At 44.5% G+C, this 22432-nt stretch overlaps 1 protein-coding gene across 2 annotated transcripts in view; it reads right to left on the bottom strand.

Annotated features, from left to right (window-relative positions):
- Nucleotides 1–1440: 1440 nt before the first annotated feature.
- The window catches only part of NFX1 (nuclear transcription factor, X-box binding 1), a 69839-nt gene continuing 48847 nt past the window's right edge, over nucleotides 1441–22432 (bottom strand). For both annotated transcript variants that reach the window (XM_043453138.1, XM_043453140.1), the window contains exons 14-24: nucleotides 19457–19576; nucleotides 17757–17836; nucleotides 15243–15473; nucleotides 14347–14420; nucleotides 13449–13550; nucleotides 12675–12716; nucleotides 7044–7142; nucleotides 6385–6451; nucleotides 4848–4993; nucleotides 4078–4179; nucleotides 1441–3026 (exon numbers count right to left, since the gene is read on the bottom strand). In XM_043453138.1, the coding sequence (XP_043309073.1) occupies nucleotides 2954–3026; nucleotides 4078–4179; nucleotides 4848–4993; nucleotides 6385–6451; nucleotides 7044–7142; nucleotides 12675–12716; nucleotides 13449–13550; nucleotides 14347–14420; nucleotides 15243–15473; nucleotides 17757–17836; nucleotides 19457–19576 (1136 nt within the window). In that variant the 3' untranslated portion in view covers nucleotides 1441–2953. The remainder of the gene's footprint in view (nucleotides 3027–4077; nucleotides 4180–4847; nucleotides 4994–6384; nucleotides 6452–7043; nucleotides 7143–12674; nucleotides 12717–13448; nucleotides 13551–14346; nucleotides 14421–15242; nucleotides 15474–17756; nucleotides 17837–19456; nucleotides 19577–22432) is intronic.

Raw genomic sequence — 22432 nt, 5'->3', positions numbered from 1 at the left:
CCACTGCTGAGTGGAACCAGCCCTGCCAGACAAGCCAGAGGGAATTCCAGAGTTAAGAACTTGGCCTCTGGAAAGCTCTGGTCCCAACGGTAAACTCCCATTGGAGACTGGAGCTGGAGGGGCAGGAAGATACCAATGGATTCTCAGGGAGCAAAAGTGGGGTCCTGATGCCCAGAGGGCCCCCCTCCATGGTAGGGATAGAGGTGTTTTTTCTTTTAGCCCGCACACAGCGTAATTTACTTAGATTTGCAAGATTTGGTCTAAGGTCACTGCTTAGTGGAGAATCCACCAAACCCATGAGAACCAGCCCCTTTGCTGAGGGGGCCTGGTCTCCTGCTGAACACCAGCAGCCTATCATCCCTCCTAGATCTCCTGACCTCTCTCCTCCGCAGCACCAGCTCCCACCACCTCCTCCTCACCTGCATCATTCTGGCAGCTTTCGGCTGCTTTCTTGCCTCAGTCAGCGCTCTAAACCCTTTGACACCCTCTGAGTGACTGCTCCAGAACAGGGTGGGCAAACTAACTTCCTGACCAAAGCCAGCCTGCTGCCTACTTCTATACTGAATACAACCCATGAGTTATAGTTCTTTCATTTCTAAATGGTTGGAAAAATATAAAAATATTTTCTGACATTAGAATTCTATGAAGTTCTCATTTAGTGTCTAAGAAGTGTCAAGACCAGAGCCACACTCATGCCCATATTTACTGTCTGGAGCTAGTCCACACTACGGGGGCAGACTTGGGTAGCCACACCAGAAACTCACAATACCTACAGCGTCCGGGCATCCACAAAAGACCTCTGCTGCCTCCTGCCCTCAGCTTTAAGCCCAGCTGTGATGCTCTGCTGAGAATCCCTCAGTGGCTCCCCACAAACTGACTCCTGTCTACCTCTCCAGCTTCATCACCTGTCCCCTCAGTTGTCTGCCCACTCTGGACAACCAATCCTCCCTCAAAACTCCCACAAACCACAGCCCTGGGCTTGTCTTTACCTTCACCTTCACTCGGAACACCTCTCTCCTCCAAATGGCAGTCTGCCATCTTAAGACTCAGCTCAAACGCTTTCTTCTGTCTTCCTTCCCCATCCAGGGGTCGCTCCCCCAGGCAGGAGGGCTGACTCCCTCCTAGCACGCCACAGAAAACTCCTTGTACGGCTCCTCAGCTTTTAATAAACAGACTGAAGACCTGTCTGTGCCAGACCAAACACTCTCACTCTATTTGTTCTGGTATGTGCCCCGCTCTGGATTGCTAACTGCAAAAGAGCAGGCCATGTCTGTTCCCCACAACCAACCACAGCCCAGCGTGGGCAGGACACACGTGTTCACCATAAGTGGCTGGTTAGCATTCTAATCCTTTACTTGGCTAGAATGATGGGGGAGAGAGGGGCCTACATATTTTCCGAATACTGTAAAGTTTCAGCACGTGTAACAGCTCAGGCACCTCCATGTACATTATCGCATTTAATCCTCAGGACTCTGGTGAGGAAGGCGGTAGCTCCACTCCATCAGGCAGCAGCAGGGCGTCCCATGGCAGAGCCGGAAGCTGAGATCAGGTCTCCGCCTCCTGCTGGTGTGGAGATGCTCTTGCAGTACAGCTCACCCACTCAACCCACTGCTCGAAAGATGAAACAGATGCTTATGAGGCCCCTATTGGGTGTGGGGCCACTGACCCTCTGCTAAACAGGCTCAGGGCAAGGTGTGGCTCTGTCTCCTCCCTCCAGCCACCTGTCCCCACCCTTCCAACCCTCCTGCTGGACCTGATGTCTTTCAAGGCAGAGTGCCTGGGTCAGGACCAAAGGGCAGCCCTGCTTGTCCTGGTAAAACTAAGTGCCAGTTTTGTGACATCACTTCTCCTTTCTCCTTCTGTTGCTCTGGGGTTTGTGGCTTTTTCTGGAGCAGAAGGAAGTTGTTGGGAAGTCTGGCCTCTCCGTTGAAGAGGTACCAACACAAAGAGGGCTGAACTAATGTGACTGTCGCTGCACCTGCCTTATAGGCGCCTGAAGAATGCCTCTGGGGGCCTGCTGGAGTAAGCCCTGGACCGCTCACATAGTTTTTTGAATATGCAAACAGAAGCCCAGAGCTCAGAGATAGGGAAAGCCAATATGGCTGCTGCAGGCCTGGGAGAAAGTGACATGGGAAAGGCAGGCGCCCAGGAGACTCCTTCTCAACCAGAGAGGAGGGGTCATGCCCGCACAGGTCAGCGCAGAGGCCACGGTGTGAATCAGTGGGAGGAGGAGCTCGTGCCATGTCCTCCACCCTCACGGGGGAGAGGGAACCTGTCACCGCACAGGCTCGATGCTCAGGGGCCCTCTGCAGATTCTGGAAGACAGGTCCCCCGAGCCCTCTCTCAGGTCTGAACTGATGCTACTGAAGACCACTCAGATAAGTTTAGCTAGGTAGACCAGGGAGAGCATTTGGCAAAAGACTCAGACAGCTGGGTTTAACCGCACACCTGACTTAGATGTGGTGTACCAAGCTGTTGTTTAGGATTCTGGACTGAGAAGTTAGCCTTTATCTTTCCGAAGATAGTGATCACTTTGGATTAAGAATGCAAGGCATTGTCAGGAGGAGGATGGGTAACTGGATGGACATCTGAGACCATGACTAAGTGACATTTTCAGGCTAAAATTCCGGTTTGACTAAAATCAAGTCCGATGTTCCCCCAACCCTCAGGGCAATCATGGTGATGGTGTGAGGAGCCTGTGCAAATTCAGCTGAATCACTAGTGACCGTCCAGTCAGAGATCTGGCAATAGTGAGACAAAGTGAGACACTTTACAAACAGCAAAGCGGACAAGGGGATTTCTGACACAATCGTGGTTTGCATGTATCAAGGTCAAGACAGTAGGTGAGCTGTGACTCCACCAAGCAGTCGGGAACAAGCATGATTTATCTGCGGGGGAAAAAATCTCCATCACACCCAATCTTTTTTTTTTTCCTAAGTGTGTCATGATCTCCTCAGTCCTGGACATCAAAGTAGTCAATTACTGGCTCCTTCGCTATCTTCTGTAAATTGCTGTTCCCAGGATTCCTGAAAAGCAAACACAGAATGAGCAACCTTTTCTTGCTTGGGGGAAACCGATTCAGGCCAGTTTTAGAAAGTGAAGGGTCTGCTTCTTTACCATGTCTGAGACTCTGCTAAGACAGCACAGTCCACATGAGCAAGTAACTGTTGGAATTTGGTAAAGGGCACACAGGAGTTTATATTAATATATCAACACTATTCTTTCTATTCTAAAATTTTTCCATAATAAAGTCTTTTCCCAGGGAAAGAGTGGGGCTGGTCCTGAGAGCTACTTGGCCCCAGGACCCCTGGCTGACGCTGTGCCCAGTGGGCCATACTGAGCTGTCCCGTCCAGCTCCAAGGGAGCCACGACGGCTAGGACCCTCCTGGTGACCTTGTACACGTCCCTACCCGCCCTCCCAGAGGTGCAGGAGGCTCTGGCGTGCTTCTGTGTGGAAGGCTAGGGCGGGAAGAGAGACCCCACTGGGTTCCCAACAGCTTCCAGCTAGGTGGCCTAGTCCCACGTAGGGCAGCTGGTCCCCTCCTGGGAAGGGAAGGCAGGATGACGACCCCTCCCCGCTCCTGGCTGAGAAAACACCTGCCAGACCTGCTGCTTGCTCATGCAGTTTTCTTTTCTCTTTAATCACGAGCATCCGGGAAAATGATTCAAACCATACGTAAGCAGAGCAAAACACGAAAGCTTCCCCCTTCACTGCCAACACCCCCCTAGAATCCCACTTCTATCTCCAGAATAACTGCTGTGAGTGTGTGATGTTCCCACATCACCTGGTGTGGCAGACTGAATCCATTTCCCAGCATCACCATCTAGACCATGGAAATTATGGCTAGTGCCTTTGCTCCCTGGAGGGCAAGTGGGCATTACAAATAGCAAACGTGGGACCCCTCTGGCATGAACAAACGTGTCCGGCATCCCAGTCAAACATCGTATGTCTGAATGCAACGCCCCAAGGCCAGGCCCAAGGAGGCGCCAACGTCTAATGCAGCTCAGGGCAGTTCACTCCTCGCTGGCGTCTCTGGACAGACAGGGCCCTCTGGGAAGCAGCTAAAGAATCCTTACTTGTCTGTCTGTCTGTGATGAGCGATCGGTGGTGGAGGCCGTGACTGATTCTCCTTTTCGAGTACACCTGTCAGTGTGGTAGGAGGACAAATGGACTTCCCTCTGTGAAAAGTCAGAACACAAAGTATTGAAAAGCGAGGACTGTTTGTGGAGACAGGCAGACAGCTGGATATCCAGTCTGTGACTCTTAACATGATGCAGGACACTCTCGATATGACCTGTCACCTTTGACTAATCCTCATCCCTTTCATCTATCTCTGCTGGGCCCACTGCCTGCTTCCTCTCATCTCACTTGAGTCTTCTTTGTTGGGAGGTTCTTCCAACTTCCCCAGATTCGGACAGTGATCCTAGGTCCTGCAGTCCCCTCCTTGCCCACACTCCTGCCTTAGTCTCCTCTAATGGTAAACACTCTTCACAGAGGATGCCCTGAGTCCCAGGCCAGCACTCTTTCTGTTTCCATGATGCCAGGAAGACACAAGGGAACGAGGGATGGATCTGATGTGAAATGTGCTGTAGGTATGTCTGCTCTGAGGTCTGAGGCATGGGCTTTACTCTCTGGTTCAGAGCCTTAGATCAGTCAGAATAGTTGGCCCAGAGGCAGACTCTTCACCTAATCTTCCAAAGAAGGAAGAAAAACAACAGCCCAAGGACAGGCCCAAGGAGGCACCAAGGACCAGTGCAGCCCTCCTGCACTAGTCACCGACCAGCCCAGGTTCTCAGGCCCAGGGCCCCCCCGAGCAGTTTCCCCTGTGATGGTGAGACCCACCCACCTGACCGCAGTGACCACCACGTTGCGCTTCGGCTCACTGTCATAGCTCACGCTCTCCAGGCCGTACACCTGGGCCAGGTCGTGGATGATCCGGCGGTGGTCTCTGTTCATGGGAGGGAAGCAGTGGCTCTTCTTACTAATTTTCCCCTGTATGGAAGGAAAGGAAGACTGACTGGTAAACATCATTTTGAAAACAGGCTATGCCTATAGAGGTCCTTCTCGCTGTCCTGGAACAGCCTGAGCCAGTAAGAGGTGACTGAGTTTGGGAGGCCCAGGGACACAGCAGTCCACTGCCTGCTGGGCAAGGTGGCGGGATTGGGGCAGGAAGGGCGCGGGATGTACTTCCTGCAATTCCTCTGTGAACCACGTGGCAGCAGCTGGCTGGGGCCAGGGGGGCAGTGGGCGAGTGAACCGAGCCTACGTGGACAGTGCAATGGTTGCTCCCACAGGGCCTCTAACTGGGGAGTGAGTGATGTCGTCAAGAAATGACTAAATAAACTGAAGCGTTACAAAACAAGAAAATCTCACTTGTACACTCCACACTAAAAATGGTGAGTTTACAGAGACAGCTAGCAGAGAACTACATCTGCTCAGGTTTCCTAATTAGGAGGGCAACAACGATTCCATTTTCTCCTTTGTGCTAGCATCCTGCTGGGGAGTGGGAACAGAAGGGAGGCAGGGCAGAGGGTGAGTAGGCAGCGGGAAGGAAACCTATTTTCATTAGATACAAAGGAGCCATCTTTCCCTCACTCACAAGCCCTCTGAATGAAGAGGGAGATGCCACAGGGCTGGCTGCTACTGACTATATGAGAGGCTTTCCTGCTTAAAGCCACCTCCTCGACATCTCCGGCTGCCTCCAGGACAGGCTTCCCTCTCCTGAAGGAACTGATACCATTACTGTTCAACTCTACTCATTCAACTTTCTATCTCTGCCCAACATATTCTTTCCTGCCTTTGGGGTAATAAGAATCATTGAGTCCAATCATACAACAGTCCTTCAGAGATCTCTGTGCATGCGTATGCAGTCATGTCTGACTCACTGTAACCCCATGGACTGTAGCCTGCCAGGCTCCTCAGTCCATAGGATTTCCCAGGCAAGAATACTGGAGCAGGCTGCTATTTCCTCCTCCAGGGGTTCTGCCCGACCCAGGGAGAACCTGCATCTCCTGCACTGGCAGGCAGGGGTTCTTTACCACTGAGCCACCAGGGAAGCTCATCAGAGATCTGAGGAGTTAGCATGTCTTCCTAAGTATCCTTATTGAATCCCCTTCATCCACAGTGTCTCCTCCCATTCTTAGGCACAAGGCTAGGATGTGTATTTACATTTAATATTATTGCAGATATCTTCCCTGAACCAGGCTAGGGCTTCCATGAATGTTATAATGGCTGGGCTTTGGAGAAAGGTAAGGATCCTCAAGGCAGCTGTGACTTTTTCCTACAACTACTTTACACTGACAGTGTTTCTGGGACTTGATTTTTTTTTTTTTTTAATCAAGTTGGCCTTAGAGACACGCAGAGTTGGATATTTTGATTTCAACCTTATTCACGGCCTCCACGAGGGCTTCCATTTCCTTCTCAATATCGCTGACAAACTTTAAGTCCTTCCTGAAATGAGAAATAGCCATAGTTAATTTCATTTGTTTCTGCTCTTTTGAGAAGCCCTTCCATCCACCCTCTGCCTATACAGTGCAGACAGTGGACAATGTGGGCAGGAAAATTGCAGAGGCCAGGCAGGAACTGTCAGATAACAGAAGGCTGAATGTGACGGAACAAAGGGAAAAAAGTAATAAGAAAACAATTATGAGAAGAGAGAAGACAGAAAGAGAAACAGCCATCAGAGGGCCAGGAGACATGAGGAAAATAAGACCGTTACCACCCAAGTGAAGACCACCCATGTGACGGAGACCTGGATGGGCAGAGGTGGAACGTGGCCAGAGACCCTTCACTGCAAGCCAGTCCAACCCTTGGAGGGCCCCACCTCCTACCACAGGGGCCACACACACACACACACACACTTCCCAAGTTCAACTCTTCAATGGGACAGTTTTGAGAAACCAAGAGAATGACTTATTAAATACCATATAATCTCTTATAATATATAAATATACAAACTGGCTCAGCCACAGAGGACTGCATATCTTAAAAGAGCAAACATCTGGTAAGCCACACTTAAGGAAGTAGGTATCGAGTCACATACCTAGCATCTTCCTTCAAACTGTCACTGAATTTTGACCCTGAAGAACGTACGTTGAAAGGATCAGAATCATCACTGATATGAAATGCCTCTGCTAACCTCCTGAAAGAGAGTGAAGTATGTAAATGAAAGGAAAGGAGGGGGAGGAAAATTATCTCATAGTAACAGAGTACCCACCAGGTTCTACGTTTTTTTATACATTAATCATCTCATTTCAGTAAACCTGATTATTCAGGAGAATAAGAACAACTTGGGACAAGATACTGAATTGTCTTCACAGAACAAAACAAGTTAAGACAGATTTAGATGGTTCTGAGCAAGCTGTAGGCTGACACTAGAGACTTAAGACTGTCTCGTGAAGAGAAGGCTGAGGGAGGGCACGCACCGGGGATGGTCAGTGGGATATTATTTCCTCTGAGGTTTCACCTGAACATCAGATGAATAATGTAGAAAGATAATACTAAAATTAACATCACTCTACAGAAAGTCTACAAAATAAAGAATTCCATTAACAACATAAGCGCTGCGTTAATTTTAATGTGCTTCCTTTTATACTTTTCTTCTGTAATTTTAAGTAGTACATGAAACTCTGAATCTTTTTTAGCATTTCTCATATTACTGTTTGATTTTCACACTCCCTGTGTTTTAACAGCTGCATAATCTTCTAATTTTATATGTCCCACAATTTATATAAGCATTCCCCATTTAGGTTCCTTTAAGAGTCCCCCAGTTTTTGAATATTATAAGTAACACAATATCTCCAAGCAAAAACCTTTTAGGATTATTTCTCTGGAAAATGTTTCCAGGTGTGGCATAACTGCATTAAATAGTATGGACCTGAGACCCAGATCATCAAGGTCTAAGGGTTCCAACAATGCTGTTTGTGCTTTGACCAGGAGTTGTATGAGTCTCGTGGCATCTCACCAACACCTGGTTATGTCCTTTTTTTAAGATAGTTAAAATTCAGTTTAGCATTTATAGTTTTCCTTTACAAGGAGACAGGGATCTCTTACAAGCTTAATGCCCATAAGAATTTTGTTTATTATTGCTAGGTTTTCTAATTTTTTACCAGCAGTTTCAGTTCAGTTCAGTTCAGTTGCTCAGTTGTGTCCAACTCTTTGTGACCCCATGAACCACAGCATGCCAGGCCTCCCTGTCTATCACCAATTCCCGGAGTCCACCCAAACCCATGTCCATCGAGTCAATGATGCCATCCAACCATCTCATCCTCTGTTATCCCCTTCTCCTCCTGCCCTCAATCTTTCCCAGCATCAGGGTCTTTTCAAATGAGTAAACTCTTCGCATCAGGTGGCCAAGGTACTGGAGTTTCAGCTTCAACATCAGGCCTTCCAATGAATACCCAGGACTGATCTCCTTTAGGATGGACTGGTTGGATCTCCTTGCAGTCCAAGGGACTCTCAAGAGTCTTCTCCAACACCACAGTTCAAAAGCATCAATTCTTTGGCGCTCAGCTTTCTTCACAGTCCAACTGTCACATCCATACATGACCACTGGAAAAACCATAGCCTTGACTAGACCAGCGGTTTAGTTTTCAAATTTTCAAGAGAATTCCTAGAGGGGGAGATCTTTTGATGGTTTGACTAGTTGGCCACTAATTCAAATGTATACACCAATAAAACATAACTGTGGGGTGAATTTGGTCTGCCAGTTTTCCATTTCTGCAATGGAGCATGTATTTGCAACTTTAGATGGCATTTTCCTTTTCAAATTCACATGTCTCTCTCTTTTTTTTTTAGGTCTGTGAGTAAGAAAGAATCCTTATATAGTGAGGGTCATTATGTCATTGTTCAAAGATTGAGGAGAAATTCAAAAGGCTTTCAGAAATAGCTAGTTCTAATCAATAACTTTCATTTACTGAGCATCTACTATGTATTAGGCTTGTGCCAAGAGTTTTATGTATATCATCGTTAGTTTTAATGTATTAATCCTCAAAACAACTCAGGGAGGTACATACTATTATCACTCACTATTCACAGATACTTGGGAAAATTAAAGCTTAGAGAGATAATGTGTTTTGTCCAAGGTCACACAGCTATGTGAGTGAAGCTAAGATTCAATTCTGGGCAATCTAACTCTAGAGCCATGGTTGGCTCTAACTGCTGTGCAATACTGTCTCAACTACACAAAGGTGCATTTCCGTGTTTTGGAGGCCTTCTATGCATTCACTACAGCATTTCTGAAATCTCTGGACTGCAGCAGAGAACAATGTGATAGTTCTTAAAGGACAAGAGTTTTGAACAGCAATTATTACAAAGTTACCGTAAGGGTCAAATCAAAGGAAATTTGGGCAGTGCTATTAATCATATTACAGTCTACACATTTAGTCACCTAAAAAGGTATTGTTAACAATTGTTCAAAGTTGCACTTCTAGGTAAAACAAGACTGCATTTATCTGCGTTTATCTGTTTCTGCTTACCTCTATCTTGAAAAAATTTCAAAGAATGGTAAGTTACAAGAATATTACAATGGGACTTCCTTAGAGGTCCAGAGCAGCTTCGAATCTGGTCTGGGAAGATGCCATATGCGGGGCAACTAAGCTTGAGGACCACAACTACTGAAGCCTGAAGCCTGCACACTCTAGAGTCCATGCTCTGCAACAAGAGGCCCTGCTGTGCAACTGCTTGCCACAACTAGAGAAAGCCACAGACAGCAACGAAGACCCAGCGCAGCCAAAAAAAAAGGACAACAAACTCCTACATGCTCCTCACCTAAATTCTCCAAATATAAACATTTTCACAGAACTATACCTTTAATCTCTGCTGGAACTAGAAAGTCTGTCGGGCACTGAATAAAAAAAGCCTCTTAATCTGATAAAGAATGTACTCAAATAACTTACAACAGACATCATAGATAGTGGTGAAATATCTATTATCACTACCTTCTATTCAATACTGTACTGGAGGCCTAGCCAGTGTGATATGGCAAGAAAAAGAAAAAAGGTAAGAATTAGAAATAAATTAGAAGAGGACATGATTGTGTACATGCAAAATCCAAAAGAAGCTACAGATAAACTATCAGAAATAAGTAATTTAGCAAGGTTGTGAATACTGGCCAACAAATATCAATTGTATTCCTACATGCCAGCAACAAGCAATTAGAGAATTAAAATTTAAAAGAGGTAACAAGGAAAAAATACCATTTATAATAGCATCAAAAAACACCATACAGCAAGGAACAAATCTATTTAAAGATGTACAAAATCTATATACAGAAAACTATAAAAATAACATTGAAAGAAAACATGACTAAATATAAGGATATACTTTGCTCATGGACCAGAGGCCTCAATATTACAAAGTATCAAATCTTCCCAAACTGATCTATAAATACCAGCTCAGTCAAAATCCCAGGTTTTTTTTTTTTTTGCAGATATTGATAACCTATTTCTAAAATTTAAAAGGAAATGCAAATGGCCAAGAATAGCCAAGACAATCCTGAAGAAGGACCATGTTTGAAGAGATATGCTACCACTTTTTAAGACTTGTTAAAAAGGTACAGTAGTTCAGATAATGTGATACTAACACAATGGAACAGAATGAACTTGGAATAACCCATACGCAACATGACTACTTGCTTTAAGACAAAGGCACTGCAGCGAACTGAGAAAAGGATTTCTTGATAAACGATATTGGGTCAAGCGAACATTTGTTTGAAAAAAAAAAAAAAAAAAAGAGGAATCATGAACCCTCCTTATATTATGATTAAAAAAAAAATAGGTCCAAGTCAACTATAGTTCTAAATGTGAAAGGTAAAATACCATTATGACCTCAGGATAGACAGATACTTCCAAAACAAGCTATAAAATGTACTATTAACTAAGGAAAAGACTGATAAACTGAACAACATTAAAAATTAGAAATGTCTATTTATTAAGACACCATTTGGAGAGTGAAAAGTGAATGCACAGGGTGTGAGAAACAATATACAAAACAGGCCTTCCCTGGTGGTACAGTAGACGGGAATCTGCCTGCCAATGCAGTAGACATGGGCTCAATCCTTGGTCTGGGAAGATTCCACATGCCTCAGAGGAACCAAGCCCTTGAGCCACAGTTATCAAGCCTGTGCTCTAGAGCTCGTGAGCTGCAACTACTGAAACCATGTGCCTACAGCCTGTGTTCCCTAACAAGAGAAGCTACTGCGATGAGAAACACATGCACTGCAACAAAGGTATTCTTACTCAATGAACAGTAGCCCCCGCTAGCCACAGCTCAAAGCTCACAAGCAACAACGAAGACCCAGCACAATTTATTTAAAAAATAAATTTTTTAAAGGAGAATAAATTTATTAAAAAAAAAAATATATATATATATATATAAAAAGGTGGTGGTTTAGTTGCTAAGTCATGACCAACTCTTGCGACCCTATGGACTGTAGCCCACTAGGTTTCTCTGTCCATGGGATTTCCCAAGCAAGAATACCGGAGAGGGTTGCTATTTTCTTCTCAAATAAAACAAAGGACTCATATCTAAAATATAAAAGAATTCTTAGTAATCAATATGAAAAAGACAGATGATACAATTAAAAAATAAGCAAAGACTTGAACTGGTACTTCACAAAAGATATCCAAATGGCCAATAAACATATGAAAAGGTGTTCAACCTCACCAGTCATCAGAGAAACATAAATTAAAAGCTCAGTGATATCCAGTTATACATCTACAAAAATGGATTAAAGTTTAAAAGACTGACAATTCCAAGTGCTGACACAAACAGCGCAGTGGGAAATATGACCCTGTTCATGGGAGTATAACTTGGTACAACCATTTTGAACACTGGCAGAATCAACAGAAGCTGAAAATACACATACCTTATTAATCAGCAATTCTACTCCTGAGTTTATTATCCAACAGGAATGAGTACATATATACAGCAAAGCTAGTACAAGGATGTTCTTTACAGAGCATTATTTGTAATAGCCCAATACCAATAACAACACATGTAATCTATTAACTAGAGAATAGATAAGTGATGATACATTACTAAAATAAAATATTGTTCAGGAATGAAAACAAACAAAATACTGCTACATGCAACAAAAGGAGTATCACAAATATAATGTAAGAAACCAGACAAAAATACTACCCACAGGATTTCATTATTTAAAGTCCAAAAACACACAAAATAATCTAAACTGTTAGGAGTCAGGATACAGGTTATATCTCAGTGGAGTGTTAAGAACAGGTTCTGGAAACTTTCAAAATCTTGACCTCATTGCTGATTACACCAATGTATTCACTTTGTGATGACTCACTGATCTGTATAGTTTTGATATATGTATGCTATACTTCAACAAAAAAGTTCATTAAAAGAATTTTAAGCCTCTTATCTCCATTGGAATCAGGAAGTCTGCCAGTCCCTGAATTAGTATGCTGTGGGGCATGTAATGTTTATACTTGCCTGAAACCACTTCAGCTCATGTTTCAGAAACACGCTGAGATCACCTAACTGGTTTATCCTTAGGCACTTCAATTCTTGATGATTGAATTTCTCCTGCTCTCCAATAGCAGCAAAAGACTCAGAGCAGGTGCTGATTGAATGCTTGAAGGGTTGCTCCGTCCCACTAACTTCACAGAGCTCAAAGACAGCTAGATAAATTGTAGTTCAAACTACTTACTTTTTCCTTTCCAAGGCTGAACACTCCTCATCACACTCCAGCCTTGAGAAACAAAGAAAAAATTAAGTGAGAGCGCAGGGTTCACAGCTCCTACTCTGAGTAGCTCAGTTGGTAAAGAACCTGCCTGCAATGCAGGAGACCGGGGTTCGATTCCTGGGTCTGGAAGATCTCCTGGAGAAGGAAATGGCAGCCCACTCCAGTATTCTTGCCTGGTGAATCCCAAGGACAGAGGAGCCTGGCAGGCTACAGTCCATGGAGTCACAAGAGTCGGACACGACTTAGTGACTAAACCACATCACCACTCAGCAGTAAGTTCTTGAATGGTCACCCTAGAGACTGAGCATACTCTGACCAAACAATGGCTGGATGAGGTCCCTCTCAAGGACAGGTGGGCAGGCCTTCGAAAGACTTCAGAGTGTCCTGAGGCTGCTCAGCCCCCCAAATGCTCCCAGCAGCCCTCTGACAGCCCCATCTCCCTCTCTTGACACAGCCACCTCTCTGTTCTCTTGCAGGTTAAAATGTACATGCCCAGGTCTCTGCTTTCTCTGGCTACTATCCGGAGTGAGGCCCAGAAACGCTTCCTCTGGTCTTAGCTGTGTCCTGAGTAGGATTCACTGCACTGGAGTGGCTGTGGCCTCTTGACCTCAGAGGTCTGTTGAATATTGTGTGTGCAAGGCTTTACTGCTGGGGACTGACACAAGTGAATGGTTCCTGACCTCTGGAAATTAAGTCTAATGCGAGAAAGAGGGCATAACTACACATTTTTTAAATTACCTGGCTTGGTGAATTTCCTTCTTAGTAATCAACTTGCTGATCTCCACTGAATCTCCAAGCTGCATGTCTGTTATTTTGGAGGCCATGGAAATGGCAGCTATTCTGAAGTACAAAAAAGAAAGGGAAGAAAGGCACTGCATTTCACAAGAATCTCCTCACACCAGGCACACAAAATACGTCTTTCAAGAAAAATCTACCTCTTGACAATCTGTGTAGCCTTGGAAGTCTATTTATTGTAACTATCCACACGTTTACGTGGTATCTCAATTAGTCTAAACAGCTCCATAGGAAATGAGGCAATCGATTTCTTAGCACTCCCTTGAACATCTTGGGCCAATGCCCGGGACTCAGTGGGTATTCAGTCAATCTGATGTTGCACACTCCTGAAGTTCCACCTCTATGACACATCTATGCATCTCTGCATCTCCAAGTTGTTATCTCTGCATCTATTTGTCCATCCATCCTAAAATCTCCACCCCTGTACTCAGATCCCCATGTGACCACACAGGTCCCAAGACTTCAGGAGGCTGCAAAGACAACCCACAGAACAGCCAGAAACCCCCACACTCCAGTTGGAGCAGAGGGCATGGCTGTGCCACCACAAATGGCGGGACACGAAAGCAATTCATGCAACCTCAGGGCATCTGCCCTTCTGATCTCATGGTGAAAGAGGACCAGAGGTAGAGAGAGGGGAAGGAGGAGGAGAAATAAAATGGTGTACAAATTAAGGTTAGGGAAGGTAATGAGGTACATAAAGCAGTACTTTTCTTTGAACCTGAAAAACTAGACTCAAAATTTATCTAAAAAACTGTCCTTAAAAGTTGCAAAGATCCTATAATAAACTCCGGTATATCCTTTACTTAGACCTGCCGATTGTTAACATTTAAGCAGCACTAACCTTTGATAAGTACTGGATGCTTCTGAGCAAACCATGATTTCCTTTCTTCGTCCACACTCACACTGCAGCTCTATCTGAAATGAGATGAACGTGGAGCAGCTTTCAGCCCACGGAAAACATGTGAATGGGCAGGTTTCATTCTTAAAGCCTCTCTCGAATCAAACCTTGGCAGAGAAGAGAGACAGGGAAAGGCTCCTCTCCAAGATGGAGGAGCTAACCACACACGCAAACTGGCAACGTGGTGGCTGACATTCTAGGAGGAAGTGCCAGGTTTACGTGCCCCTTACTGGGCATTATCCCTGTCCTTAATCCTGCCTGAAGGGGCAGGCCTAGAATGAAGTTTCTACCACCAAACCAGAGGGAGACACTTTCACCTTCCACTTTCACCTCCTCAGGGGAGACCTTGCTCCATCCCTCAGAACAGTTAAGTCCCCCACTCACGTGTTCCTGTGGAACCCCTGCAAGGGTGTAACTACTTCACAACCCTTACCTGAGTCACAGGTAATTACCTGAGTAACTAGTTAGTATCTGTCCATCTGATTAATAGAACCATGTGTCTCCTGTTCACTGGTAGATCTCCAGCATCTATATAGCATAACATCTTCTACAACTTAAATACTTGTTGAATGAATGGAGTGGGCAATCAAGAGTCTCTCTTGATAATTCGATCGAAGGGAGACAGAGACTGGTCAGGTGGCAGTGGGTACTTTCTGAACTAAAAGGCCATCTCAAGCTTGGCAGTCAGAGGTCCACCTTTCTCTTTGTTAACTTGCAGTTCCTTGTAACCAACGACCCCGGATTGGGATGTGTGCTTCAGTGCCACTGCAGACAGTTCTAGACTCATCAGCAGCATCAGGACCACAGCCAACACCTCACCTGGAGCCAGGACTACGCACCTTGGCCTTGCAGGCGGTCACTGGGCAGGGCAAGCTGAGATGGCAGGGTGCCATGCATGGGTGGCCACAGTCGGCTCTGGAGGAGGTGCAGGGCTGCTTGCAGACCTCGTCGCCCAGACATTCTCCTTTGTGACAGAGCCTCTGACACCTGTGCATCCCACACGGCAGCGTGGCGCCGCAGGGCAGTCCACAAGAGATGTCCACCAGGTGACAGGGAATGTTACTTCGTAACTAGGAGAGAAGGAGCCGGGTTCTCATCTCCATTCAGGATCTGGGGTGGGTTTCAACTTCCTACTTAGACATTCTGGAACTTTCACAATTAGTATATTTTAAAAAAAAAATTTTTTTTTTTTTAAAAATCAGGCTGATTTTTAAAGTCTGAAAGGTTAGTTTGAAAAGAAAACAAACCTGAACTTTATTTAATTATGCTTGTTATAGTTTGAAAGGATTTGTTTTAGCAGCCCACTGTGACTTGCAACATAAACTTCCCAAGGTGAGTAACAGGCATGTGAAACCAGATAACTAGGGAGGATCTGAAAATACTATGACTAACTGGGAGGGTCAGGGGATCTTCTACCTCTGCAAACAGCTAGGGCACTGAGTTGACAGAAGCCCCAGGGGTGGGGGCGCCCTTGGCTCATGGTTTCCGGACTGCTGGCAGGGCAGTTTTATGTAATTAAATACTCAGCTCTCCTCACATCTCCCAACCCCTGGTCTCCATAGTTTTAGATAGCTCTGTCATTAAAAAAAATTAACAGGCAACAGGCCATGGAACCGCCAAGTCATTTTTTCTTGAGAAATTGCCTTCCCCCAGGATTCCTCACTCTAGGAAAAAGATGCTGGGATTTTACTCCTGTGGGACCAAAGATTACTCTCATGTACCTGCTCAAAGTCTTTTAAGAGCCCTCAAAGAGAGAAGTATACTTCGACTCTAATGAGGCATAACCTTTAATCTTGAAGAGGGCCCCAGAGTCTAGTACATACCTGCTTTGGATTCGGTATTTTGGTGGAAGGTATTCCCAGTCACTAAACACTCACTTACTTTACCACTGGGATGCACACGCTGGGCCCTGTGCTGCTCGCGCCCACATTACCTGCCTATCTTCTCAGCATCCTTCAGGAGTTTACTTATGTTACTTCCTCCAGGAACACCTTCCCTGGGTAGGGGGTACTGAAGGGACCCCCTTCCCACACGGCTGCACCTATAATCGACTGCTCATTCATCTGCTTTCCGCCCCACAGTGAAGGCTCCACCAGGGCAGGGCCAGCCCCTGTTTCATTTCTCAATCACTTGAACCCAGCCAGTTACCTAGTACAGAGCAGGCAAGCAGTAAATATTTGCTGACTGAAGTCCAACAACACAAAGATAACACATGGATCTCTTAGAATGGTTACTCTTAGAGGAAGTAAGATTTCTCAGAGGAAGAATAAATACTAAGGATTATGACCTGAGAACCTCTGACAGGAAGTAAGTGGAGAAAAATATGTCCATCAAGATAAGAATACTGAAAGCATGTTGTCACAGTTGTCAAGAGTTTCAAGAAATGTTGGCCAACATGTTATGAAGTAAAAAAAGCAGGTTACAAAACAATATAGTCTTCATAGAGTAGAGGAGAATATGTAATACCCATGCCTGAAGTCTATACACTAGAATGTTTAAAAGTATTTCTTTCTGGGTAGCAAAGCTATATTAACAGTCTACGATGAATATGCCTTTTTAAAATTAAACAAATTTAAAAATGGTTTCAAAGGGTCTATAGTCAGCAGTGCCAAATACAGCTTAGACGCTAAGAATAAGGATGAAAATCCTTCACGGTAGTGGCAGTGGGGAGGGGCAGGTTAGTGGGGAGGAAGGCGTTTGGCCCATCAGCAGGATGGAAATCTGTGAAGGGAGTAGAGAGCAGGATCGGTGGTAACTGGCAGGGAGCCCACTGCAGTCTTGGGATATTCTCACTGTAACCCTTTTCCCCAGACTGGCAACCCCTCCCCATGCTAGCTAACTGACGCTGTCTCTGAACACAGCTCATGTTCTCAGGGCCTACTGGCTGAGTTTCATTTCACTGTAACCAGATTAAAAATAAGAGCAGAATAGTCTAACAATGCTACTGACTGCATGGTTCCATTTATGCAGCCTCATGAAAAGGCAACAGACTTTGTTAGGGCAGACAACACATAACTGGTTACCGGGGCTGGAGGAAAGTGGACAGTAATTCTGAAAGGACACAAAGGAGTGTTTGGGGGTGAATGACCTGTTACACATCTTGACTGTGGTAGTGGTGACATGACTGTATGACTGCTTTTGTCAAAACTCATAGACTTGCATGCTAAAAAGGGTAAATTTTATTTTATGCAAACTATACCTCAATGATAAAAAGAGAAAAAAAAAAGTGGCAATAGCAAATCTCTGCTTCTTTGGAGCATATTCACTTTGAGAAACAATGAGGCTAATCCTCTTAACGAAATCCAACCATAAACCTCTGGTTGGAACAATGAACAACTTAAGAGAAAGCTTACCTCATGTTTGCCCATGCACCACTTCTGCGTGAGGAAAGTACAAGGAGGGCACTTGTCCTCGCTATGACAAGAATGGTACACTGGAGAGAGAAAGGCAAAATCAGGAATGATGTTCAAACAGCGCCACACCAACTATTACACATATTGTAATAGCATTTGACATGAACTTTTAAATTTAGGAGCTGGAAGTACTTTCTAAAATGGTCACTGGAAAGTAAAAGTAGTTGGCTTTATACTAAAGGGCTGAAAGATAAGCATGAGAGAAAGAAACCCAGCTGAGGGGGGAGAGACATACAAGCAGAGAAGGGGTCAGCTGGTCCACCCCGTCTCCTGCGGCATGGCCACATGGTCTGTGCACATTCCTCAGTCATGTTTGTGGTCCTACCGTACACAGCTCCCTTCTGTTCAGACATCTTTGTTACTTATCTCATCTAACATGCTTCCTCTGACTCCTTTCAATTTCTTTACTGCCTGGAAGAGGCAGTTCATTCAAGCTCATCCCCTACAGCGAAGCCTTCCGTGGCTGACCCCTCCCTGCCCTGAGCTCTCTTGCTCTCCCTGACCCCTTGGTTCTGAGGCAGATGGCTTGCTGCCATGCTATCTGCCCCATCTCCATGCAATGGCTGGTTGGGCAAATGTACTCAACTACCACCTTCTTCCTCCCAGAAACAACAGAGCCCTGTCCAGGTCCTGGGCTATTGTTTTCTTTCTCTGAACCTCCCTCGATGTCTGATATCATGCTAGATATACAACAAATGCCCAAGAAACGTGAATGCTGAATGAAAGCAGGCTAAAACAAAACAAGTCACAAATGGCTAAGTTCTCACTACGGACCTGGACTTCATCCTAACATCTGCAAGTGACTATAAAGAAGTGAGTGCGAGTGAGTGTGCTGAGTGTCTGCCTGAATACTAACTTCACAGTGGCAAAGACACCACTCGCAAACTAAGCTGGGAGGGTCATCTTAAGGTCTCCAGGGAAGGGGGGACTTCTCACTTCATAAGGAATTTACTTAATTCTTCTTCACTCTTTAAAAAATTAAGAACTGGTTGTTTTGTCAGTCTCAATCATGTGGCCAGATTTACTGTAAGGATCAAATCTGATGACTTAAGTTATGTCAGGTTTGCCTCTGGGACATGACAAAAAAGGAAATGATGGGCCAGATACAGTCCAGGGGAAAGCCAGTGACCAGACTGTACGGAAAGTGGGTGATGTCAAGTAGCTACTGGTCTGGTGTTTACAGCAGTCTATCACAGGAAAACTGGAAACAAATGTCCAGCAATATGAGACTGACTGAATCAGTTATGGCCTATCCACGTAACAGGACACCCCACCATCATCTAGAAGAATATTTATTGATAAGGAGACAGCTTAAAATTACAGTAATAAGAGAGAAAAAAATCTATTACCTAAAATAAGTTCAATAAAATCCCACTTTTATTTTAGGGAAAAAATGCAAATATATATTTTTGCCCATGGAAAAAGGCCCTAAAAAATCACCAGGCAAGAGTACTGGAGTGGGTGGCCAAGCCCTCCTCCAGGGAATCTTCCCCACCCAGGAATCGAACCCATGGCTCCTGCATTGCAGATAAGATTCTTTACTGCTGAGCCACCAGGGAAGCCCTGAAGACCATCTTGCAGCATCCTAAAACCACAGTGTGAGCAGGCTGTGAGGTGTGGAGGCAACAGATGGGACCCACCTGGATGGTCACATTCATGGACTCTGGCACAGGTCTGGGTACACTCGGGGGGCCTGGTGCCACAGGGAACCGGCGGGTAGATCACTGACGCACCACAGTGGCAGGTTAATTCATCAAAGCCTGGTGAAGCAGCAGGTCAAACAAACCTTCCTGAGTTTGAGATTCGCACACAGATAACTAAGATAACTACAAACACACTTTTTTTGGGGGGGGCTGGGCTTGTATTTTTAGAGGCTAATTTTTAGGGGCCGCCTCTTCTTGGAAAAAAAAAAAGGTTTTTATTTTATTAAAGTTGTCGGGTAGTGAAGCATTCAATTTTTACTTGCAACAAACTTTTAAGTCCATGAGTCATCCGAGACATTTTTACATGCATTTTATACACAAATGACCTACAGAACAGAAGACTTCCACCAGAGATACAGATCCTTTCTTCCCCTAACTTTTTGGTTAGGAAAATGGATAGAGATTATGAAAGCCACATAGAGTTAAGTTCGGCAAACTCACAGGGGACTGCCAACAAGCAGCTGACGGTGTCACGAGCCCTCCTAACCCTCAGACCCATAGGGAAGTTAGTTCAACTCTGGTCCCAGGTGGAGGCCGGGTCTGCGGCCATGGTTCTCAACTAGGGACCAAGAGTCAGAAGCCCAGGCCCTCCAGGACTCCTCCATTCAATACTTTTCTCCAGTCAATACCTCCAACAAACAGAGGCTATATAATGTGGTGGAAAGGGTCCTGTAAATACAGTGGGAAATTGAGGCTTCTGGACCCAAACCTACTTCTCACTTGCATAAAGACTGTAGGCAGGTAATTTAACACTTCTGAGATTTCTTCCTTTTGGTCAAAAGCGGATACCAACCTTTGACCTACTTACTTGGAAAGCATATTGTGGGCAAGGGCTAATATATGTGAAACAGCTAGGTAAAGAGTAAGAGGCTACATAACTTATCTTTATGGAACTCCATGTGTGGGATTTATAATAAAGCACTGACTCAACTCCTTTTTGAAATATGGTAGATCTAGTATTTTCCAGAGAAGGTATGTTGGGGAGGCGCGATCCAGGCTAATCTTTTAATGGAGCAGTTCTCCAAGTGTGTTCTATTGAGCCCTACGACTCCGGAGTCCAGGAGGTCAGTTGTTTTCGTAATAATACTTAGATACTATTTGCTTTTATCCCTGTGCTGACACTTGCAACTGAGGATACATAAGCAACTGTTGGAAATGCTGCCCAAGGCATTCGCGCAAATCAAGGCAGCAGCACCACACTATAACCACTGCCAAACAAGCAGACAGAAAATGCAAGGTTCACTTAAGTCCTTGATGAAGAAGTAAAAAAAAAACCCTTAAATACATGTCTTTCTAATATTCTGTGGAACAAACTAGGATATCTGCTTAAAGCACTTTTGTTGCACACAAAAATACAGTCATCCCTCAGTGTCCCGGGTGGGGAGGGGGGCTGGTTCCAGGACTCCATGGATACCAAAATCTAAGAATGCTCAAGTCCCTTATATAATATGGTATAGTACTTGCATACGACCTATGCACTTCCTCCTGTATACTTTCTTTTTTTTGGGGGGGGGGGGGCTATAATTTTGGATTTATTTCAGAAAAGCTGTTGACATTATCTTGTAAAGTTAGATGCCTACATGCCCTGAAAAGCAATAATTCTACCCTTATGAACAAATTTTAGAAAAATTATTACATAAGTGTACAAGAAGACACATGCAAAAGGCTCACAATAGCAACACCAACAGTAAAAAAATGCTGGAAGCTACACAAATGTCCTTTGACAAAGGAACAGATCAATAAATTATGTTATATTTACTGAATTAAACATTACAAAGCAGTGAAGATGTATGAAACCCAGCTATTTACAAAAATATGGATGCATCTTAAAATATAATGTTGAATAGAAATGTCCTGTAAGACTAGATAAACACAGAACTATTTTTATGAATTTCAACATAAGCACAATTGGATCATATACTGCTTTTGGCTTATACACATATGTCAGAATAATGACATATATAGTTTTCTATAGTAGTGTAGAAACTACTACTATAAAGCTACTTAAATGGTCCACCAGTTTTCTCCAGGAGAAAGCACAGGATAGTCAAGTGTAAACAGGTAGATGAAATTCACATTAACATTTAAGTTCTTAGGTTGCATAACGGCTCCCCTGTATATTTTAAATCATCTCTAGGTTACTTATAATATCCAATATAATATAAATGCTATGTAAACAGCTGCCAGCAGTTTTGTTTTTGGAACATTCCAGAATTTTCTCCCCTTGAATGTTTTCAACCCATGGTTGGTTGAGTCTATGGATATGGAGCCCACAGATAGACAGCTGTCTGACCACTGGTGGTTTTAAAGAACTGCACTTTTCTGAGTTCTGAGCTGAATCAACTTTTTTTCATAACACACCATTTTGCCTGAAAAAGTAACCAACAAACTATGATTATTTAGACTTGGCTATTTCGGCAGATAATCAATCAAAAATTAACAGTGAGCCTGTCATTTCAAGAAAACCAACTTTGTTGCCAATGATAACATTCAAGCTTTCAAATGAAAACAAAATTTTGGAAAATATGCACTTACCACTAAGACCTTGACAACTTCCTAATACTTTTCCCAAGACTTTTCTGATGAGATTGGTAGTATATTAAGGAATGTGAGTTTTTAATGTAACACTAACAGGCCCATCTTAGAATCACTGCCTACAACCCCAGATTAAGGGACCACAGAGCAGCTACTTTTTTTGAAGTCTCAACAGCTGTTCTGCCCATAGATTCCACGAGTCAGCACTGCTGAGTCTCCCCACCCAGCTGCCATCAGGTCTCAGTCAGAGTCTCCCCAAGAGCCTGAACAGCTGTGGAAGCTCTTCATCGGAGGTTTGAGCTTTGAAACCACCAATGAGCGTCTGAGCAGCCATTCTGAGCCACAGGAAACGCTCACAGACTGTGGTAATGAGGGATC

This window comes from Cervus canadensis, chromosome 30, assembly GCF_019320065.1.
Source record: "Cervus canadensis isolate Bull #8, Minnesota chromosome 30, ASM1932006v1, whole genome shotgun sequence".
Classification (NCBI taxonomy): Eukaryota; Metazoa; Chordata; class Mammalia; order Artiodactyla; family Cervidae; genus Cervus; species Cervus canadensis.
This window is presented reverse-complemented; position numbering and strand designations above follow the sequence as displayed.